This window comes from Chelon labrosus (genome assembly GCF_963514085.1).
Source record: "Chelon labrosus genome assembly, chromosome: 6".
NCBI lineage: Eukaryota > Metazoa > Chordata > Actinopteri > Mugiliformes > Mugilidae > Chelon > Chelon labrosus.
Window position 1 is genome coordinate 21262489 of NC_140342.1, and position 22042 is coordinate 21284530.

The 22042-nt window shown below is 43.0% G+C and overlaps 2 protein-coding genes across 5 annotated transcripts; one reads left to right on the forward strand and one right to left on the reverse strand.

Annotated features, from left to right (window-relative positions):
- The first annotated feature begins 881 nt into the window (after window positions 1-881).
- fubp1 (far upstream element (FUSE) binding protein 1) lies at window positions 882-10931 on the forward strand. 4 transcript variants are annotated; one of them, XM_084547159.1, is made up of 21 exons: window positions 882-1003; window positions 1438-1528; window positions 2530-2565; window positions 2680-2716; window positions 2812-2858; window positions 2977-3048; window positions 3139-3196; window positions 3287-3449; window positions 3544-3642; window positions 3737-3856; window positions 3950-4052; window positions 4311-4550; window positions 4722-4882; window positions 4967-5118; window positions 5194-5270; window positions 5426-5551; window positions 5885-5959; window positions 6396-6458; window positions 7327-7484; window positions 9706-9750; window positions 10275-10930. In XM_084547159.1, exons 1-21 carry the CDS (start codon window positions 911-913, stop codon window positions 10296-10298), a joined length of 2040 nt encoding a protein of 679 aa, XP_084403285.1. In that variant the 5' UTR covers window positions 882-910; the 3' UTR covers window positions 10299-10930. The 4 variants fall into 4 exon arrangements, with proteins under 4 accessions (XP_084403285.1, XP_084403283.1, XP_084403284.1 ...); XM_084547157.1 differs by having other exon boundaries at window positions 896-1003; window positions 1438-1561; window positions 10275-10931; XM_084547158.1 differs by lacking the exon at window positions 5885-5959 and having other exon boundaries at window positions 896-1003; window positions 1438-1561; window positions 10275-10931.
- A 2-nt stretch (window positions 10932-10933) lies between these two features.
- On the reverse strand, window positions 10934-21973 carry miga1 (mitoguardin 1). The gene is made up of 16 exons (XM_084547161.1): window positions 21866-21973; window positions 20541-20731; window positions 18967-19138; window positions 18121-18236; window positions 17760-17877; window positions 17528-17664; window positions 16916-17045; window positions 16713-16813; window positions 15219-15328; window positions 15033-15105; window positions 14348-14434; window positions 14158-14256; window positions 13926-14060; window positions 13789-13842; window positions 13561-13677; window positions 10934-12680 (listed from the first exon to the last, which is right to left on the reverse strand). Exons 2-16 carry the CDS (start codon window positions 20637-20639, stop codon window positions 12459-12461), a joined length of 1770 nt encoding a protein of 589 aa, XP_084403287.1. The 5' UTR covers window positions 20640-20731; window positions 21866-21973; the 3' UTR covers window positions 10934-12458.
- Between the last annotated feature and the right edge of the window lie 69 nt (window positions 21974-22042).

Sequence of the window (22042 nt, forward strand, 5' to 3'; positions counted from 1 at the left end):
GTAATTTTGAGATACAAAACAATACAAAACGTAAATTTCATATTTAAATACATTTTATTGTCCTGGATGTTGAATTTCAGATAATTAAAACCCTGCATGGGTAAAAAAATAAATAAATAAAACCTCTTGGCTAGTAATGTTGAATGATGCATTTCCTTAGCAACACTGATGCCAAGTTGGATACGTGTTGCCGTTACCATGGAAACCAGAATTGAAATGACACATTAAGTTTTTTTCGTAAGTGCAGATGTGTTAAAAAAATATATCAATGGCAGCAGTATACAAGTGTATTTCTCAAGCATGTATATTTATCACACTACTCTTCCTGTGATTCAACCTCAATCATTACTCTCCAACATTTTCACCTTGTTATATTAATTTCTGTGTATTTATTGATGCTGTTATTACCTTTTATTTTTTATTTTTGAGTAGATTCAGAATTTCTATTTATTAGATATACAAATTAAATTTACAAAACACATTTAATTCACTTGGACTTATAATAAGATGCATAATATATACACAAATAATAATCTTTTTAAAGGTATTTACGGTGCTTACAAAAAAAAAAAACGACACGAAGAAGACCAACTTCCGGTACTGGGTCGGGCCTCCAAAGATATTGATTTAAAAAATAATATTATTATTCATTATTATTATTATTATTATCTAACTAAAATGTCAATGACAGCAATAAACGCGATACAATCTTATTCGTAACATAAGCCATAAATTTTAAAACTTTCCATTACCGCCACTGAACAGGAAGAGGAAAAACGTCATATTTGACAACGTTCGTGGCAGTTATCGCGAGATGAGACATTTGACTGCGAGTTTTCCGAACCGCCCCCCCCTCCCCGTGAATGAAACCCGCCATCTTGTTGCGCCGAGGAGGAGAAGAGCAGCAGATATGGCAGACTACAGCAGCGTGGCTCCACCGTCCTCTAACGCCGGCGGCGGAATGAACGATGCTTTTAAAGATGCCCTACAGCGAGCACGACAGGTAAAAAAAGACCGTCAGATCATTTGGTGTAAAACTATCCGGTTGGCGGGAGGCAGGGAGCGAGTTTCGGTACTTTCGGTCGTACCAGATCACGACAGGCTAGGCTAAGCTAACGAACGATGACTAACGTTGCGCCACGCTACAAAACCAAAAACAGATGTTAAAACAAAAACGATAATGGCGGAATACTTAATAAAAAATATTAAAGTATTAAAAATATACCGATAACGGTTGACTTTTTGTGGTATAATAACATTAACCATTACCCTAAAGTGGAACTTGAAGCTTTCCTTTGTTGGTTCAGACTTCCGGACGGAAGAGTAGGCCGCAGAACGCGTGCTTCTCCAAATACATTATCCACAAACAAGCTGACAAAACCACTTCTGGTGTCGCGTTTCCTCTTTTTTTAATTTTTTAATTTTGCTTTTTTTCAGATCGCAGCAAAGATTGGCGGTGATGGCGTTGCGGCACCCCCTTCTAGCGAGTTTGGCTATGGAGGCCAGAAAAGGCCCCTGGAGGACGCTGGTGGGTATTTTCCCATGCCTAACCTGAATATCGGTCAGTGGCTCAAATCGATTTCAATGCAAGTTTTCATAGTTAATGCTTGCCTGCGTGTCTTAGCAACTACTACATTGTATTCAGAAAGTGTTCCTAACTCAGCATAATGTCTAATAATACAGTTGTGTATGTGCATTGTCCCCTGAAGGTCTAACACTCTGTGCATTACTACTAACTACAATTTTCCAGTTGTAGCCTTGTGCAGTATGGTGGTCATGGCATGTTTTCACTGTTTGTCTTCCCAAAACTTTTAAAGTCAGTCCCCCAGTGTTGTACGTGTTGTAATAACTGAGAGTGGAGGGATGTGGCAGAAGCATGTTGGGTTGATGTTTGTTTCGGTTTTGCTTTCCCGGAGCAGTTAATTCAGGTTGTTTTGTACACACATAGACACACAGCCTTTGTTTAAATGGGTTTAGAGATGTGGAGAAGATGTTGCTGGTTAGCTTAAAAAAAAAAAGAGAAGACTGCAGCTTCCCAAATTGAGACAACGCCTCTCTTTGTTGCGCGTAAAAAGCTGGGAAATTATAGCAAATGTGTGGAGGATGATGTATGCTTCCCTTGTCCTAACCTTTTACATTTCAGAGTGTTGATAATCCTGTTTCAGACTTAAATGATCAGGGACAGGTCATTTTGAGATCAGTTTAGTATGTGTACGGTCTATGATGAGAACTCATGCACCACGCTGAAAAGCTGATGTATAACCCTAACCCTAAGTTAATCTGAGACCTGGACATAAAAAAGTATTTTAGTTTCGCCCACTGACATTTAGAACCGGGTATGTTTTAGTGAGCTCCAGCTCTGAATGTGTGGCGACTCGTGTGTGCTTCACCTTGTCCTAACCCTTAAAATTTCAGAGTGTTGATAAGCCTGATAAGTTTCAGACACCTGAAATCATTTCCACTCGTGGTAGTGATATAACAAGTGTAACTAGAGGTACTGATGTTGGTTATTATGTCATGTTGTCACAGACCAACCAGAGACAAAGAAAGTGGCCACAAACGACGGTAAGTGACCTGGTGACGGAGACTCGTGACTGTTTTCCACAACTAATAATATTCTGCATAAGTTGGAAATTGTGTGCTCTGCTTAAACTATACCTTTCAAATGTGTTTTTCCAGCCTTCTCAGCAATTGGAGGAATGGGTGGTCCTCCAAGGTAGATACAAGTTCAGTTTAAGAATACTTACCAACCACAGTGTGGCTGTGTTGTTTTGTGAAGTTCACACCCGATTTGCTTTGTTCAATTTCCAGGTCGGCGTCCGAAGAATTCAAGGTTCCAGATGGAATGGTTGGATTCAGTAAGTTCTTATTTCGATGGAACGATAACAAAATTAATTGTCATGCTGTTTTTATTGAATACTCAGACTTTGTTTCCAATGTTTTTTTTTGTGTTTGTGTACTTTTTCTTTCTCCTAGTTATTGGAAGAGGAGGTGAGCAAATATCACGTCTCCAGCAGGAGTCTGGATGTAAAATACAGATTGCTCCTGGTAGGTTTGGTTTCATTGTTGATACCCGGATGTCAGCAATAATTCGCGTTGAGGGGTTCGTGTTAACCTTTCCCTTTCTCTATGTTGCAGACAGTGGCGGGATGCCCGATAGGTCGGTGACGTTAACGGGATCGCCAGATTCAATCCTGTAAGTGTTTACTCTCACTAAGAGCAGCATCATGTCTCGTCCTTATCGAGGTTTCCAAGCAGTGTGTGATTGTGGTTGTTCTTCTAACAGATCTGCAAAAAGGTTGTTAACGGAGATAGTCGAGAAGGGACGTCCAGCCCCGGCGTTCCACCACAACGACGGTCCGGGAATGACTGTTCAGGAGATTATGGTGCCTGCTTCAAAAGCTGGTCTTGTCATCGGAAAAGGAGGAGAAACAATCAAAAGCCTTCAGGTGAGTGTCCAGTCACATTAAAGACAATATTGCGAAGGCAGTAAAGCGACAACTGGGGCTTTCATTCACATTTTTGATTCGTCTGGATTTGCAGGAGCGAGCTGGAGTGAAGATGGTCATGATCCAAGACGGACCCCAAAACACAGGCGCAGACAAGCCACTCCGCATTTCAGGAGAACCTTTTAAAGTTCAGGTGAGTTTTCACCAGTTTATCTAAGATATGCGTCTCTTTTATTTGTCTTCATGGGGCCTGTGCTGTATTCAGTTGTCTTTCCTTTTGTCTTCAGCAAGCCAAAGAGATGGTGATGGAGCTGATCAGAGACCAGGGCTTCAGGGAGCAGAGGGGCGAGTACGGTTCGAGGGTCGGAGGAGGAGGAGGAGGAGGAGGTGGAGGAGACAGCTTAGATGTGAGTGTTTTTCACGTGGTTTTTCTTTTCAGATTGGATGCCAGGGTTTCTATCAGTGGTTAAAATACGTTCTTCTGTTCTTCCTCTGTTCAGGTTCCTGTCCCGCGGTTTGCAGTTGGAATTGTTATTGGGAGAAATGGTGAAATGATCAAGAAGATACAGAATGACACAGGTGTCAGGATTCAGTTCAAACCAGGTGAGTGAAGACAGAAACGAGCAGAGACGTTACCTGAAGTTAATCTAGCTCAGTTTAGTATGTGTACGGTCTGTGATGAGAACTCATGCACCACGCTGAAAAGCTGATGTATAACCCTAACCCTAAACTAGTCTGAGACCTCAACACAAACATTTCAGTGTCGCCCAATATCATTAAGCAGCAGCTACATTTTTGTGTGATCACGGTGTTTAAGGTTGTCTCTGTAGTTTTCTAATTGCCCCCTTTGGTTCGTTCCAGATGATGGCAGCACACCAGACAGGATAGCACAGATCATGGGCCCCCCCGACCAGGCTCAGCACGCGGCAGAAATCATTTCCGACCTGCTCAGGAGCGTCCAGGCCGGAGGACCACCAGGACACGGAGGCGGCAGAGGACGTGGCCGCGGGCAGGGCAACTGGAACATGGGGCCCCCGGGTGGTCTGCAGGAGTTTACCTTCACAGTCCCGACCATGAAGACCGGACTGATCATTGGAAAAGGTCAGTCGAGCCTCGGCAGCACTGCTTCACTTTGGTAAACGGGATCAAGATGTTCCTTGTTACACACCAGTTGATGGATTATATCTATTGTGAAGTTAACAAAACTTAGTTGTTTATCCAGTTGGATTTATTTGTTGATTATGCGTGCTGAATGTATTTGAACGTTTCCAGGTGGTGAGACAATCAAAGGCATCAGCCAGCAGTCTGGGGCCAGAATCGAGCTTCAGAGGAATCCTCCGCCCAACGCTGACCCCAACATAAAGATGTTCACTGTTAGAGGCTCCCCTCAACAGATTGACTACGCCAGGCAGCTGGTGGAGGAGAAAATCGGAGTGAGTGTCTGATTATAAGCTGGTTTATGACGTTATTTGTCTACGATACATTTTCTTACCTGTGTTTTTTTTTTTTCTTCCCAGGGTCCCGTCACTCCGATGGGTGGCCCACATGGTCCTCCTGGTCCACATGGAGGACCAGGCCCACACGGACCTCCGGGACCACCCGGTCCTCCTGGTGCTCCCATGGGTCCCTACAACCCTGGACCATACAATCAGGGGCCTCCAGGACCTCAGTAAGTACATTAACTATATATTTGTTAACTTAATTAATAAGATGGATGTTGATGGATGTTTATTTTTGTCTTCAGTGGTCCTCCGGCTCCTTATCAGCCTCAGGGATGGGGCAACGGCTACCCACACTGGCAACAGGGACAGCCGGATCCAAGTAAGCACCGATACGACCTCTCTCTTTCAGCTCGTAGGGATAGATTCAGATCCGCAGCTAGCCGACCATAGTTCAGATGAGCTTTGAATACTTTTTAAGTAGACAGCTTAAACTGTATTTTCATAGCTCTTACCTTGGCCTTTGTTTGGTAACAGATAAAGCAGCAGCTGATGCCAACGCTGCAGCGTGGGCGGCTTACTATGCTCAGTACGGGCAGCAGCCACAGGCTCCCATGACCCCGACCAGCGGAGCTCCTGGCACGACTCAAACCAACGGCCAAGGTAACAGAAGTGTTCCTTGCTTTAGTTAGCACGAAGCTAAAAAAAAAAAAAAAAAAAAGTGTGCGCTTCTTGTAGAGGAAGCTAAATCTGTTGAGGCCAGCGTAGAGCAGAGTAGGCGAGTAGAGTTACCGTAGTAGCGTTCTGTGCTCGTGTCTTCCTGGTGTTGCTATCTGAAGACAAGTTGGATTGACTTCAACTTTTTTTTTTATATATTAACCCCAGGGACAGGATAGTTTTCCTCCACCATCCCTAGGCTGACAACCAAACCCAGGCAGGTGGAGGACAAACTGCTGCGAATGATTCACTAATTACAAGTACCGTTTTTTTTAACAGGTGACCCACAGGCTGCAGGTCAGAGTGGACAGGCAGATTACACCAAGGCCTGGGAGGAATATTACAAGAAAATGGGTATATGAACGTAGTTTCAGTGTTCATCTATTAACACAAGACAGTCTAAACAGCCACTGGGCACGCAGTCAGCTTCTTTTTCAGGTCTGGGTATTTGTCAGCATTTGCTGTGGAGCAGTTCGCCTCCACTTTGGTTTGACACGTTTGACGCCTGTGCTGTTTAGACTGCAACACTTTTGACTATCTACAGGACTGAGCTCTGGACACAGAACCACCTTTTATGATCTTAGAGCAGCTTATTTTTCTAGTTTATCTCAGGGCTTTATCCACACACGTGCCATGAATGCTTTACTGCTACTGAATGTGCGTAGAGTTAAACGATGCACATGTTTGATTTGTGGCTTATGGATGTAAGCAATGTAGGGTTGATGTTGTTTTTGTTGTTTTTTTAAATTTGCCGCTTGGTCGCATTGACACGTTTCTCTTCTCTCTGCAGGTCAACAGAGTCAACAACCTCAGGACTACACGAAAGCCTGGGAGGAGTATTACAAGAAACAAGGTTAGTCTGGACTTTAAACATTTGCTTTGGATGCATTTTGTACGGTTTGCCGTCCTGGCAAACAAAAACACTTCGCAAATAATGCTGAAGGGTGGTTGCTAACACTAGCAGCCCTCTGTTGTAGAGTCGCTGTTCTCGTAGCCGCCCGATAGGAAAGCAGAAGGTTTCTGACCCACCACTCGGAGGCATTGGTGGTGGGTTCGTTCCCCTTCTTACAAACGTTTCCGTTTCTTGAATGTTTTTAGGGTTGTGTATTCTTCAGACTTTTAGCCAATGAAATAAGACAATTTAAAAACAACCCAGCCATTGAGAAGTTCCTTGTTGAGATCTGTAAAAGCAAGTTTGTTATCACCCGCACTCTGTAAACTGAAACTTTTCGAAGTTAATCTTCAAAGTCCTATCCGATGCCTCGATAGTGAAGTTATTTGCGTCTGCTGTCGATGAGAAAGGAGTTAACGTTGGAGTATCAGGTGGTAGCCCTGGTATTTACCCTTTAACCTGAATTATGAGACTAATCTTTGAGGAACAGCGACACCTGTGGCCAAAAGGCGGAACTACAAGAGAATTTCAGATTTAAATAATTTCTATCTCTCCTTAAATATTTAAAAAACAGCACTTTGGTCTGAAAACATGTTTTAAATTATGTCATTGATAGATCCTGACATTTATTTAAAAAGAAATCTGGAAAGTGAATGGAAATTTCAGCAAATTGGGGTTATTTTAACTATGAAGAGACGTATTGTCCAAGTGGACATGCACGCCACTGACCGCTAGACCAAAGAAGATAAATTTTATTAGAAGTTTCTTTCTCCAGGTCTTGTTTTCCTCCGGCTAGTTTGACCGTGTTCTCTCCGGCTCTTCCCTCCAGGTCAAGCTGCCCCTCAGGCGGCGGCAGCGCCTGCAGCCTCTCAGCCCGGAGGCCAGCCGGACTACAGCGCTGCCTGGGCGGAGTACTACCGGCAGCAGGCGGCGTACTACGGCACGGCCAACCCTCAGACGATGGGCGCGGCACCACAAGCCCCTCAGGTACACCCCCGATAAGAATCTGCCCTCCACATTCACAGTCAACTCAGTCGTGTTTTGTGCCGTGACCTCCTTCCCTCCTCAGGTTTTCACAGGGCTCCAGTGACCGCAGCCGCCTCACAAACCTTAACCAAACCTTCCTCCCTCACAGGCTTTTAGCTTTTTATTTTTGGGAAGCTGAGTCCACTGTTTCCGCTGTTAACATGCAATGTATCTTCTATGTATTTCTTCTGCACAGGGCCAGTAATGTGAAGTGGACATAAAGTAAATGCTACATTGTCGAAAACAAAATCCTTTGTTAAATGTTTGGATGCAGACGCCTTGATGAAGATCTTAAATTTCCTTGGTTTGAAAGTGTTTCACATAGATGGCAGATTACCCGGCGAACACGTCCTCCTTGATTTTTTTTTTTTTTTTGTTCTTTTTTTTTTTTGTTGTTGTTGTTTCTCTTTTTCTTGTAAATGCTTTGTTTTTAGTGAGGTAATTATACATATGGTCATTCCAGCCCTGTATCTACATTAAATGTGGTTAGAACTCATGTTTATTAAACTGTAGACATTACCATGTAAATCATCTCAGTTTTAAAAATGCTATTGCCTGTTGTGTTTTTCCAATAAAACAAACTGAAACCTCCTGTGTTGGTAAGTTGGGGTGGTTACGAGCAAGTTGGGGTGGGCTTACAAAATTTGAAACGCAGGCCATGTGTGGTGGGGGGGGGGGGGGTGAATTGTCCAAAAAATGGTTGACTCGAAGTTGTGCTGTCCTGTCTCTCTCCAACTGTCTATAAGGCTCTTAGATACATTATGTGCGATGATCCTGAGCGGTTCAGACCCGACAAACGTCCTTGTTGATAGATGCTTTTTTTGTTTTGTTGTTGTTTTTTTTACCTTTTTACATACACTTCCTGTTTCTTGACTTTAGCAGTAGCACCAATGTTTTGTCAGGTTGCCTTTTGCCTGCTTGTGTGTCGACTCTCATTGCATTAACTGCGTTGCTGTGGCGCTCTTCTTACGGTTTTGCTGACATTGTTGAGGTAGTATTCACTGTATTTTTGCCTTGATATAGTCACTTCCTCCTCCACAGGCGAGTTTAGACAGAGAGAGAAAAAAAAAAAGCGGTAAGCAAGTATTCATGTTCCTCAGAAAATGTGGTTCCAAGAAATGCTGCTTATTTTTAGTGTATCTACATTTATATATATATATACCTACGATTTTTTTTTTCTGTGCTGTTCTTTTTCCCAGGACAGTCAGGTAAATTGCCGCTGTATATCGATTAATGCATTGTTCGTGTAAAAAGAAACAGTTTTCCCATTGTGAACTAACTCAAAGTGCATAAGTCTTGTTTTTCCTTTTTTATAAAGAATGTTTTTTTAATATAAAAACATTGCAACAAGTCCTTTTTTTATTATTATTATTATTTTTTTGCTGTGCCCATTTTTGTTAGTGTTCATCCAGTATAAAGAGCGTAGGTGTTGTAGGGCTCGGGGGTGGCTAAGCAGTCTTCGTCCTTCAGTTGAGCCCTCCTGTAATGTAAGTACAAAGAAAAAACCCTGACATTTGAAGTCATACATGCCCTATTTTTAAATGCTTTCTGAACTGCAAACGTTGTAGTATCTCTCTCTATATATAAATATACATATATTTTTGTCAAATATATTGCAATTCTCCCCTCCCCCCCCTTTGTCTTTGGGTAAGTATGAAATGTCATGAGGAGAGGCTTTAGCGCTTTGTTAGATGATTCTTGTACCACATGTTTCTGAGACTTGTGACTCCACTGACTGCATAACATTCAGACTTGAGTCTTGCCGTAGGTTGTGTAGGTGGATTTCTGTGCTGAGTGGGGTTTTGTTACGCTCTGCCGGTAGGAACTGTTTCTTTCAAGGATGTGGGGGATTTGTTTCTGCGCTTCTGAATATTTTAAGTGCCATTGTGTAGTTTCTCTTTTTACATGCCATGCATTGCAATTATATTGATTTAGAGAAGGCAAGAAAAAAAAAAAGTGTAGCATGCTTAGGTTTCTTCTTCTCCTACTTTAAAAAAATGTCCTATTATTATATGAGCATGTGGATTTGCTAGTAGTGGTTCTTAGCTTCAGTTTTGATTGTGATTTATTTCTGAATGAGCACAAAGAGAAAGATAAAAAAGGATGTTGAGGTCAAAAATCTTTTATCACTGATGGCAAACAGTGCAATATATATACACATATATATATCTGATCTTTGCAGTGTCATCCCAGACCTTGCACCTTAGGTTCTGCTGCAAAAACACAGGTAAGCGAAACCTAAGGAAACGTTGAAAATGTTTTATTTTTTGACTCAGCACATACATGCAAACGAAATGCTTACCTGTGTCGTTAACCTGCCTCTATGCATTGATGCCTAGTCGTAAAAGAAATGTCCAGGATATTCACGTATGAACAGCCCTTCTTCTTTTTTATCATTATTATTTAAAATAATTCAACTGCATGTTATGATGACTTTGCCCAGAAATGGTTGTTGCATTAGGAGGAAATGATATTTGTTTTTATTTACTGTTTGCAGCCGGTAAGTCTTTTATTGACAGCGACTGATGCTTTAGTTTGAGACTGGTGTAACAAAACTGCATGCCATGCAATCCTGTTGCCAGAAGTTAGCAAATGTGCTCAACTTGCCAGGTTCAAAATCGGTGACAAATTGCACATGATGATTCATTTTATTTTATTTTTTGTTGTTGTTCTGTCGTGGTGTGAATCTGCCCTCTGAGTGCAGTGCAAATCTCCCATTGAAACGCTGCTGCCTTCACTTCTCGCTCACAGTGTTGGAGGATGCCGCAGGCTTAGGTCGTAGAATCAGGCCGTGTCGTAGTTTGTGCCCCCCTCCCTCCCCCCCACAAAAAGGAGGAATCCTTTGAGTCAATCCCCACTGCTGAACGTAGACCGTTCAAGAGCTCCAGTGATAAGGTAAAAAAAAAAAAAAAACAGCAAACCAATGAAATTGAAAATTGTGATTGCAAAGTGTTGGTCAGATACATGTTGTTCCAGCTCGGATTGACTGTCTCTGATGTGTTTTATTTTTAACCATGATGCCATAGTTGTGTTAGAGTCTGATGGTTGTTTTATCGCTTTAATGCCTTCATGCTTTAGAAAGTTGGACGAGGACAGGAACTGATGTACTTTTTCAATGCACTAAAATTGGGGTTTATCCAAAAAAATTTGCAACAAAAAAAAAAGAACAAGTCACTTTTCTGTTTAGTCACAAGGTCACGTATTGTTTGCTTGAGATGCTCAGTGTTTTCAACACAGAGTTCGAGGGGTTGTAGAAGACAAAACAAGGAGCATGCCTTAGAGGTAAACAAGGTTTCACGTGTTGTGTATATTAAATCTGCTGGTTTGGTTGGTTTGTTTTTTTTTTCAATTAACTGTTCTGACTTTTGAAAATGTTGCCATGTTCATTCAATAAAGTTGTAACAAATAAATAAACAAAAAGGACTTTTATTTGATGCATGAATCAATACATGAGACACTTTATTTGCTCAGTTTATACACAAAGCAATGAAAATGAACACTTCTTGTGGCTAAAATGAACAGTGTCGTCCTGTAGAGGTTTTACTTTACAAGTTAAAACAAGCTGAAGAAACGTCTCCAAGAAAACTCAAACAAGTAGTTTAGCCTAAGAGCATTTCATTTTCTCAATGAACAGTTTTAGTGACATTATCACAGCTACAGAAAAGACAACAGAAAAAGCAGTTCAGTTGTAACACCCTGGCAGCTAAATGGTGAGAAAAAAATCCATTTTTAAAGTATTTTTCAAGTGTAAAACTAAAAAACAGACTCCTATTGAGAACTTCTCTTGCTTTTTTCATTAATCGTTTAGTCTGTTGATCGTCGGCTAAGTTCCCAGGAGGCCACAGTGACATCTTAGTGTTTCGTTTTGCTCAACCGGCAAGTTCTCTGCTTAAAAACCTACTTCAGTGTTTCTTTTTCTGTGGATCAACTGGTGTTTTCAGCTTCAACAGATCAACACACAGCGATCAGTAACTCAGATTTGTTTGAAGATGGAGTTGATATAATGTGAGACTAGCAGCGCCGCTGCTCATACGTCCATGTTGTGTATATTTTAAACTAGTGTTTTTAAATGAAAAGACTCAGACTGACATTCAGTGACAAAGACAAGGCTTGAATATGTGTAATTTAATTGTAAGGCTTCTTGCATTTTTATGCCCGTCATAAAATAAAAAAAAAAAAAAGTGCAGAACAAGTTGTTTTAACATCTGGAAGGTTACCCAGTGATGCATTTTATTTTGAAGGCCGTATTTAAATATAACATAAGCCCCGGTGCTGATTAACAACTTTCCCTTTTTCTTTAAGTTCCCTTTACCTTCCCCTAAACACATCCCATAAACCCTTTAAACTCAGTCTCTTACTTGACGGGCAGCGTGTGCTTAAATACACGTAGAACATTTAATTGCATTGCTGATGTTCAGTAGGCGGTGGAGACGTCTAATAAAAAGCTCATCACAAATCCTCTGTGCACAGCTACTAAAATAAACCCTGCTTCATTCAGGTGTGTGATAAAATAAATACAGTAAAATACCTTGTCACGCAAACAGCTTCTCCTCCTTACAGCGATACGTAACGCCCTGAATTTCCACACCTCAACGTCGACTGCACGAGGAGATCTCACGGCAAGTTTTAAATTACAAATATTATTGCTATGATATTTTAAAGTGACGTGCACGCTACCATGGCACAGTGACGAGGAAGAGGAGGCCACGCCAGAGATGATGTGTGAAGGCAAGAGCAGCTGGAACACTTTTACCTACATCCACGGATACAGAGCACACACACACACACACGGCGTGATGGCAGATGAGTGGATTTCAGAACCCGGAGGTGCGCTCACACCTGCGGATTGTTTTCTTTGGTCCGACGGTCGGTGTGAACTCGCCCCTTCGGGTAAATGCTTTTTTTTTTTCGTTGCGTGTAGTGTTTTTACGTCTCTCACTGTACTCTCGCCTCGAACAGCGCGTTGGACACCAGCTGCACCTGCGGGGGGGAGCCGCAGCCGTTGAGGTGATGCAGGTTGTCGGCTCCCAGGTAGGCCAGCAGCAGCTCGGAGCGGCGGTGCAGCAGGTGGAGCATGTCCTCCGCCAGGGTCTCCACCGACGAGTAACGCACTTTGTCCAGGTCGAAAATGTCCTTCAGGAAGTGCAGCACCTGGTCCTGGAGCACAAAAACCGAATCATGAATAAACACACTGACGATGGTGATATATAAATACATTTGAACTGAACAGGTATGACACAGAATCATGGATCTGGCTTGACATTGGATCTCTGAGAATGAAGGTTCAAAAACACCTGCAATGACCTCCTTTCACCACAGGTGTCGCTAAAGAAAACCTTTAATATAAAGCTGAGTTCTGTGCTACAAAATTAAAGTAGCCTTGCCTTCCTCAATACAAGTTAAAATGCTACTGTCAGTGTTAGTACGGTGTTAATACTAAAGGTGTGAAAGTCACCAAAGATTTGCACATTTTCAATATGTGCATACACCGATCAACCATAACATTATGACCGTCTTCCAGGTCTCCCTTGTGCCTCCAGAACAGTTGTGACTCATCAGAGAATGGACGTGGGTCTTCTGAGGGTGTCCTGTGGTGTCTGGCCTTTGAAGGGGGGGGGGGCTCTGTGGATCATCCCACAGATACTTGATCAGTTTGGGATCTAGTGAATTTGGAGGCCAGGTCAACACCTTGTGCTGTTCTTCATGTTTTTTTTGGAGTTGTTCCTCATCTGTTTTTGTGCTTGTGTCAAGCTGCATCCTGCTGCCATCAAGGAGTGTCATTGCTATGGGGTGGGGGTGCCTGGTCTGGTCTAGGTGGGTGCTACATGTCTAAGTAACATCCACACCAATGAATGCCAGGTCCAAAAGTTTCCCCACAGAACATTAAATTGTCACAAGATGGCCAGTGTTGTTTACTTCTCCTGTCAGTGGTTTTAATGTTGTGGCAGATCGGTGTATAAAACCTGAATAGAAATGCTAAAAACATTTTTTTTTTTTCAGTTAACAAACTAAATCCTTATATTATATGAATTCTGACCTTGAAGAAGCAGCAGAAGTCGTGCAGAGAGCTCTTTGGACCCAGGAAGCCCCAGGCCAGAGCGGGACTGATCTGCTCACAGACGGCGTAGAAATGAGCGATGAAACCGTCAGGCACCTGAGACAAAGACACGTCCCAGAAGGGTTAAGGTCTCCTACTAACTGTCCTGTCTGTTTATAAACCCTCAATGACATCCACAGCATCCTGTACATTAGAAGACATTAGTACCTTCATGTGTTGTCTCTTCTGCTTCAGTACTGACCAACAGCTGGACGCCACCGCCTACAAAACACACGCACACGAATCAATAAAAGCCCAAGAATCACAGCAGTGATTCCCGTTTCCCGTTTGCAGCTCTAACTCACGGTCTCTTTGAAGGAGCTGTTGAGCCAGCGGTTGTTGATGACGTTCTGGATGGAGAGGGGCGGATTCTCCAGGTCCTCGAAGGAGTCCATGAGGATGAAGTCCAGCACGATGTCATAGAAGTTCAAGTGTCTCACCTGGAGGGGGATGTTGGTCAAACATTATTTTAAAAAGGGATGAGATTAGTTTATTCCTTTGAGTCTTGCTTAAAAAGATCTTTAATGTAACACTCACCCCTCGTGAGGCCAGCTCCACCTCAGTTTCTTCCCAGTGCTCCGTGTGCTCCAGGAAGGAAATCATCTCTTCAAACACTTCCTCAAATCTCTTTGGGCTCTGGAAAGCAAACAGTAGAAGTTAAGAAAAGAACAACTCATTTAAAAAAGAAAAAGGAAAAAGATGATTTTACTCATTTCATCAGTCTTACCTTGTGTGCTTTAACGATAATGGAAGACAGTATTTTCTTTCCCGTGTCGGTCAGAAACACTCTGGTCGTCCTCTCAGACAGAATGAGCTAGAGACAATATTATAACGTTAATTTACTAAAACTAGTAATTAAACTGGAGTTCAGTAATCCCCGTTTACAAACCCAGGAGATAAAAACAGTTTAAAAGCACCATCCTGAAGAGTGAAAGTGAAAACGTTTGCTCGCGTCTGATCTTGGTTTCTTGTATTTAAGTGTCTTAAGCTTTTTAAAGCTTCAATATACTGAGGTCAGTCGCCCCCTGGTGGCTGGGAGCGGTATAGCTCATAAGCCCCACCTCGTCCGTGAGAGCAGATCTCAAATAAACTCCGAAAGTTTCCATTTCCATGTGTGTACATGATCTAACAAGTTGTTCTGCAGGAAACGGCACTAAAAAAAAATCAAGCTGAGGTATCTGGGGAACTACAACTTTGAAGACATTAGCTTAATGTAACAGCAAACAAACTAGGAGCACGTAGTTGACACCTAGCTAGCAACACGGCTAGCACTGTGTCTACTCGGCACATTCTGATTGCAAATGATTCCACCGATGCATTTCTGTGATATTTGGCTAAATATTTGTACAGCAGATGGAGGAGGTGGTGGTGGAAGGTAGTCTACAGTGGGAGTTAACCAAGCTAGACTGTACCTGACACGCCTGCCGTACACAGTGCAACTTGGCCAGGAAGTCCAAGTCCCCAAGACACTCCAGCATCTCCGTTCTGAAAAGTTAAAAATCAAGATTTCATTCAAATGTCTGAACACTGGCGGGAAAAGAAAAATAGGTTTAAACTTGTGTTGCTTTTGTATTTCACATGTTAGTGAGTGACATTACCTCAGCACCCTGCAGGAGATCTTGCCCTCCTCGGCCATCTGCAGCGCCTCCTCGTAGAAAGGGGAGTGACCCAGGACGTAAACGCTCCTCGGCTCTCTGTGCTCTGACAGCTGAAGAAGAGACAGTCGGCAAAAGTAGAAACTTAAATCATTTTTATTTTAAGATTAGAGGACTCCTGAAGGGCAGTGTGTTACGACTCTAAAGCTACTTGCACATTTGTGACTTTGTGACGAACACTGCGTCCACTCTGTCCGAGAGCCTGGACCTGATGTAGTTCTAAATAAGAGCAACGTCACTGTGTTTGGGTTATGAGCTGTAATTTCTGAATAAGGATGAGAAAACCATTCGTGGCTCTCCATGTTGTGGTACGTTGTTTAGTCTGTGGTAAACACAGCTGCAGTGTAACATTTGGAGGAATGCTGAAGGTCTATTTTTGGCGACTAAAGTATGAATGACCTAGTTTCAGTGCTGTAAACTCACCACTCCCTAAACGACAAATAACAACAACTCTGCAGGTGTGAGTACCATTAAAAAGTTTATCAGTTCAACTACCTATTTATGGGATTATAAATGATGCACCGTACAATCCTATTAAAGCACATTTAGCTTCCTGCAGGTGGGAGTTAAAAGGCTTCCGTTTACTTCAGCCGGTAGGTTCAGTAAACAAATCTGCGATTCTTAACCAGTTTATTTTCGTGCTTTGTGGGTCAAGTCCACCAGTAGAACCGGATACACGGCTCGAGCCCCCGCAGAGAGTTAACGGGTAAAGCAGATAAAACAGCGGGCAGATAAAGCTCCTGCAGATTCAGACGGTTTGAGGTTAAGATGGCGGCTGGGTTCACGTCTTTACCTGGAGTATATCATACTGATGATGTCTTTATGATATAATGTTCTACTGGGAAACATGGATACTGGTTTTTATGTGCTCCATGGTCCAGTTCTGATGCCCATGTGTCCATTGCAGGAGCTTTCATCAGTGGACAGGGGTCAGTCTGGACCGGCCTGCAGCTACACAGCATTAATTGTTTAAGCAGTTTGAGCTACAGTAGCTCGTCTGTTGAGTCGGACCACGTTGTCCAGCCTTCACTCCTAACCAGTAACAGTGAGCTTTAGATGGCCATGACCCCGTCACCAGTTCACCTCTTTTCCTTCCTCAGACCAGGAACACCCCACAAGAGCTGCTGTTTTAAAGATGCTCTAACCCAGTCGTCTAGTCATCACAGTTCGGCTCTAATTCTTCTATTTTTTTGTCTATTAGGCTGCTTATAATGTCAACTTTAAGAACAAAATGTTCGCTCACTGCCACTAATGGGGGCCACGATATTGAGATCTGTGTTGTATTGTTTCGTTCACAGTCAAGCGGCATTTTTAGGATTACTGGCACCAAAATGGGACACAATTGTAGAAAATTAACTGGCTGACAAAAAAGACTTATTGAGGAGTAAAGGAGACGGTTCACAGCATATCCAGAGTCAGCTCTAACGCTTCTCTTACCTCAGCGGCAGAGACGAAAGAGTCGTTGGAGGCGATGCTGATGCTGTCTCTCAGACAGCCGTCGTCCAGCTCCTCTCTGGCCAGAATGTCCGCCATCTTATCTGTGAAAGATAAAAATCAGCGCCTCACACACCTGAACTACAACCACAGTGAGCTGAGTTACTGTATTAAAGCGCATACATAATGCTGGATCAGTGACTCACCATGGCTGCTGCTGCTGCACTGGGACGAGGGCTCCGACATACCCAACACTCCCTCAAACTCCTCCTGGAGGTGGTAGGCTCTCTGCAGCAGAGACTTCAGCCTGTGGATGAACTCTGCACTGATGACATCCTGAACACAAAAACATGGAAACACATGATTTACCTTACCTTTGATGTGAACATATAGACCTAGCTCACAGTTGCACAATTAAATATGACTTATAAAATCCAAGTCCTGCCAACTTTAAGAGATTTAACCATGAGTCAGTGTTGGCTGTATTTATTTATTTATTTTTTTACTCTATTCCAGTCCAAAGACCATTTTCAGTTCTTGTGAATCCTCAGTGGCCTCATTTTGTTTGGGTCTTCAGGCTTAACTATTTGACCCACACTAATCCAAAACCCTCTCAGTCAGGTTAGAGAGCCGATGAGGTTGCTGTTACACAATCTGAACGCTGCGACCCTGGTGGGTGTTCGGAGCGCGACGTGTTGTTCGTATGTGTTATTTGCGGGCAGTGTAATCCTCCGTGGCGAACAGAGCTGACAGACGGAGAACAGAGAACGACTGTCGGACCGAGACGATCTGTATTCCTAATACAGTGCGTTTCCTACCTCCATGCCTTGCTCAGCGATGGCGTCCCCAGCCCCCGTTTTGACAGAGGCGCAGCTCACGTCGTCCTCAGCCTGCTTGTCCCTGAACATCAGCGCCTCCTCCCACCGCCGAAGAGCCTCCTCAAATAAATCCATGCCTGAGAGAAAACACACACACGAGTTCCAGTCATTCATCATCATGTCGTCCATTCTTGCCGTTACAAACACAGTGAGGCGACGCGTGTGTCTTTACCCATGAGGTACAAGTTTTCAGGAGTAGTGACTGGTATCCCACTGCACATGTCGCCGTCCCTCTCCCAGCTGGATTCATTAGCGCAGGTGCTGCTGCTGGACGAGTTCATGCTTTTTACCTGCAAAGGAGAACAACTAGCATGAAGGCACTGCAGCTCTGTCAGCGTTATGTTTCATTAACTGCCAATAAAATCAACAAGAAACTTTCCGTCTTTCATTCTGTAACAATAAAAACTCATCTTCGACCCACAGACATGAAACTGACACAAGAGAGTAGAGGAAAGGTGAAATAAGGTGGTCTGGCCTTTATCATTTCAGTTGAAAGAGTTTATTTAAACACAGTTATTACAATAAATTCTTACCGAAGCCAGGCTCAGCAGAGACCCCGACAGTTTTCTGTCTTCTCCTGTGAGGAGAGCCAGACCGGAGTTCTCATTCCTGGAGTTGAGGGTGATACTAATGTTCTGGCTGGTGTTATCTGGGTGGATAAAGAGGAAGAAGGATCAGACTACAGCAGGACTGACTGTTGACTCAGGGATTATGTAATAGATAAGCCATGTTTGCCAGCGATGATTATAATACCACCACTGTGTAATAAACGCTTCCTGGGAAGTTAGTTATTTTTTTTTTGTGTTTGAATAACTTTCATCGTATTTTAATCATTTGCTTTCTGGAAACAGTTAGTTTTCTGAAATCCCTGCAAGGCAGAGAAGACGGAAGACGCCACAATATATGTGGTTAAGTGTTTGGGGATGTTGCGTGTCAGGTGTAAATCTGACACAGACCCTTTAATCTGGCTTAAGAGTCTGACCAAAGAAGTCACACATTGGTGTTTAATTGAACGCACATTAAGCATTACAACTTAATACTTTAATTAGCACGTAAATCCCATGTCGGTCACAATTAGCAAAGGCTTATTACATTTGACAATCATGCAGAGAACTGGCTCTGCAGACACATTCAAAAGAAAAGATGAATTACCCTGGTCAGTCGTTCATTTGACTTCCTTTGACCTTACATATCTGGTTCATTTCTCTTTGGGAATCTGCTCGGCGGCTAATCTGACATAAATGAGCTTTCTCTGAAACCAGGCGTTTACGGTTCAAGGTAACACAGGAGCAGAACTCACACGTCAGCCTGATTATGTCACAAACCAGTTCCCCCCCGCTTGCTAAATGGAGAAGATCACAGACTGGTGAGCTGCTTACCGTTGTCTGCCGCGTTCGGGGAGTAAAACTCAAAACCGTCCTGCTGCCACTGCGGCAAGTGCGCCTTCTTCCTGCCCTTCCTCCTCCGGAAGCGGCGGGCGAGGAAGAGGAGCGAGAGGGCGCCGAAGGCAGCGGCGGCCACCAGTTTCTTCGTGCCTGGGCTGACGCTCACCTGGAAAGAGCCGAGAAGAGTTAGAAGTTAAATGTTTGAACGGGACAGTTTCCTCTCAGATGAGCGCTGCCCATTATTGCACCTTTCCAGTTGTGTTAAATGATTAAACAGCTTCTTTTATCAGTACGTATACAGTTACTGTACATGAAGTGCAATGCTTTACATGCTGATGTCGTAACAGTGCTGAGACGCCTCCACCCACATATCAGGTAGATTTGAAAAGAATCAATGTCAGAAAGCCCCCCCCCTTCCTCCATCTATTGATAGAAACACTGAGTGAAGAGGAGATTATGTACACAGACACCACGGCTGCACATTCCCATCCACCGGACATTACATAAACACTCAGTTGGTGTGACGACAGCTACAATATTGACTCTCTGAAAAGGGTACAGAGGTGATTAAAATGGCGAGCCCGCGAGTCTGCAACGCTTCCAAGCTGCGTCTGCTGCTGCTGCTACATGTCAGGAATGCTCCGACCAGGATCTGATATCAGACCTGCTACGTGACTGAGGCCACACAAACACATAAACACTTTAGCATGTGGGTAGCTAAAGGAAAATATAAGACGTTTAACCACCTGGAAAAAAAGGTTATTGTTCTGTGTGTGAATTTGCATTAACTAAAAGTACAAGATCATTTATTTCATGTATTTAGAAATGTACCTGATCACAACAAACACATGCAACACCAAGCTTTTGATTTAGATTTAGAAAAAGTCCATCACACAATGCCTCCAACTCAAGCAGGTAGTAGCACTTTACACTTAAGCAGCTTAACTTTAAAACTACGAACGGAGCTGTGCCAGATTCTATCGTGTAAAAACCTTAATCTGCGACGCAAAGATATGTTTCTGATCTGATGAAACACAAAAAAACAGACACCGTATGCGATAAGACAAGGCGAAAGAAAGCCCGGGGGGAATTTCTGGCTACCAGTAGAGCAGGTCTCAGCATTTGTTCTTGTTCTTGTTTTGCCGGCATGCGCATGAAAGCGAATGAGCTCTCTCCACAGGTGAGGTGGGTCACCGTTGGTATGTTTTGAAAAAGTTAAAAACAAACCATGTTGCCAGAGATCCGGCCAGTAGAGGTGACGTGACTCGCGTTCACAGCCTCACTTTCACTTTTAAGTGGAGAATGAGAACTCTTATCTGGGCCTAGATACTGTTTGGCTCGTAATAAACAGTAAATAGGCAAATAAATATGAGCTTGCCAGACATGCTGGAGTCTCATAAAGTTGTACACAGAATGGGTAGATATTTGCATAAATTACTGCAAATAGAAAGATTACATAAAGGCTACTAAGACAACGTACCCTCAGTAACATCTCTCAAGACCCTTAAATAGACACCAGTAACAACTGGCTGTGGAGGACCACCTCCTACATTCAAACACATGCTCACCTGTGCCAGAGAAGTGCAGACGGACATCGGTAGGTCAACCATGCGCAGGGCAGCAGCCTTGATGGACAGCTGGGAGCTGGTGAGGGTCTCATGTGTCATTGTGGCGCTCTATCCACGACTTGGCAACTCCTGTTTTACCGTCATTTCGTTGCAGCTGAAGAGGACGGCAAGCGTGAGCGCGAGGGTTTAACCTGGCAGGATAAGGGAGGGATACAACGTTATTACATAAAGCCTCGCACAGCGTGTGCAAGTCTGAGTCACGCAGGTTTAATCGTGTATATATATTGTTCAAACACCGTCTGTCTTCCATTTCCAACTTTTCTTTTATGGATGCATGAACTGATAACCTGTCGAACGGAGGGGTCGCTCGCTGAAGCACACTGTTATCGGCACACCCATCAGAGGAGTGGGCACATCTCAACCTTCGGCCTACATCACACACACACACGCCTGAGCAAAGTGTCTGTCTGAGTACATAAGTAAATTAGAGGCTTTGTCGTTCTGCTAGCTGTATTGGCGTCTCCACAGTCACTCACTGTACAACCACTTATTGTAAGCCACTGACAGGACGACATCCAGTTAAGTTTGCACGAGGATCTTTGCCTGACACAATGCTGCAAATCAAATATTGAAAAAGGGTTAATTTAGTATGATTTTAGTGGCTTTTAATGGGCTATAAAATATTAATATGTCAGTGCACAAAACTAGGAATATACTAAAAGAATAAAAACTATAAAAATAGGCTTCCTCATCGCCTGAAATGTTGTTTTTTTTTAGTTTCTTTTTCAGTAATAACATTTATACTTTATGCTAATAAATGAGCTTGTATACTCTTATTTTTTATTATATTTGGACGCATTTATTACTGTATTTTTTTATTATCTATTCTGTTTAGTCCACCTGCATGTTATGATTCTCTTTAGTGAGGTTTAAGTGTTTTAAAAGGTCCCATGTCTTCTTAGTTTACAACTATTAATGTTATTGTTAAAAGTAATAATATCAACATTTACTGCCACTTAAATAATTTTAGATAAATTACAAAAAAAAATTAAAAAAAATAAAAATGTAAATGTACAGGAAGAGAAACGCTGATATAAATAATAAACTCGCTCTGAAACAGGCAGGATAATCACATTAGCACATGGGTAACAGATGATGAGCGCTCAACTGTTACCGGCCTCTCCGAGCGGCTAATGCTAACAATGCTAATAACGGCCAACGGGGTTAGCTAACGTTGTTAAACCAGCTCGAGTAAAACCGTCACACGGAGAAACTCCCAAACATAAATGTGACTGAATGAAAATGTACGTGATATCACCGGTTACCTTTGTAGGTTTTTCCGCCACAGTCTCCACTCCCCGTGGTGGTGGTGGTTTTACCCGGTCCTACGACTGACCTCAGCGGCTGCCGAGTGAAGGACTCGCGAAGCTGCACGCCCCCATCTACCCTATGAGTTTCAAAATAAAAGCACGCCGGCTTCCTGTCACCTTCTCTGTGGAGTT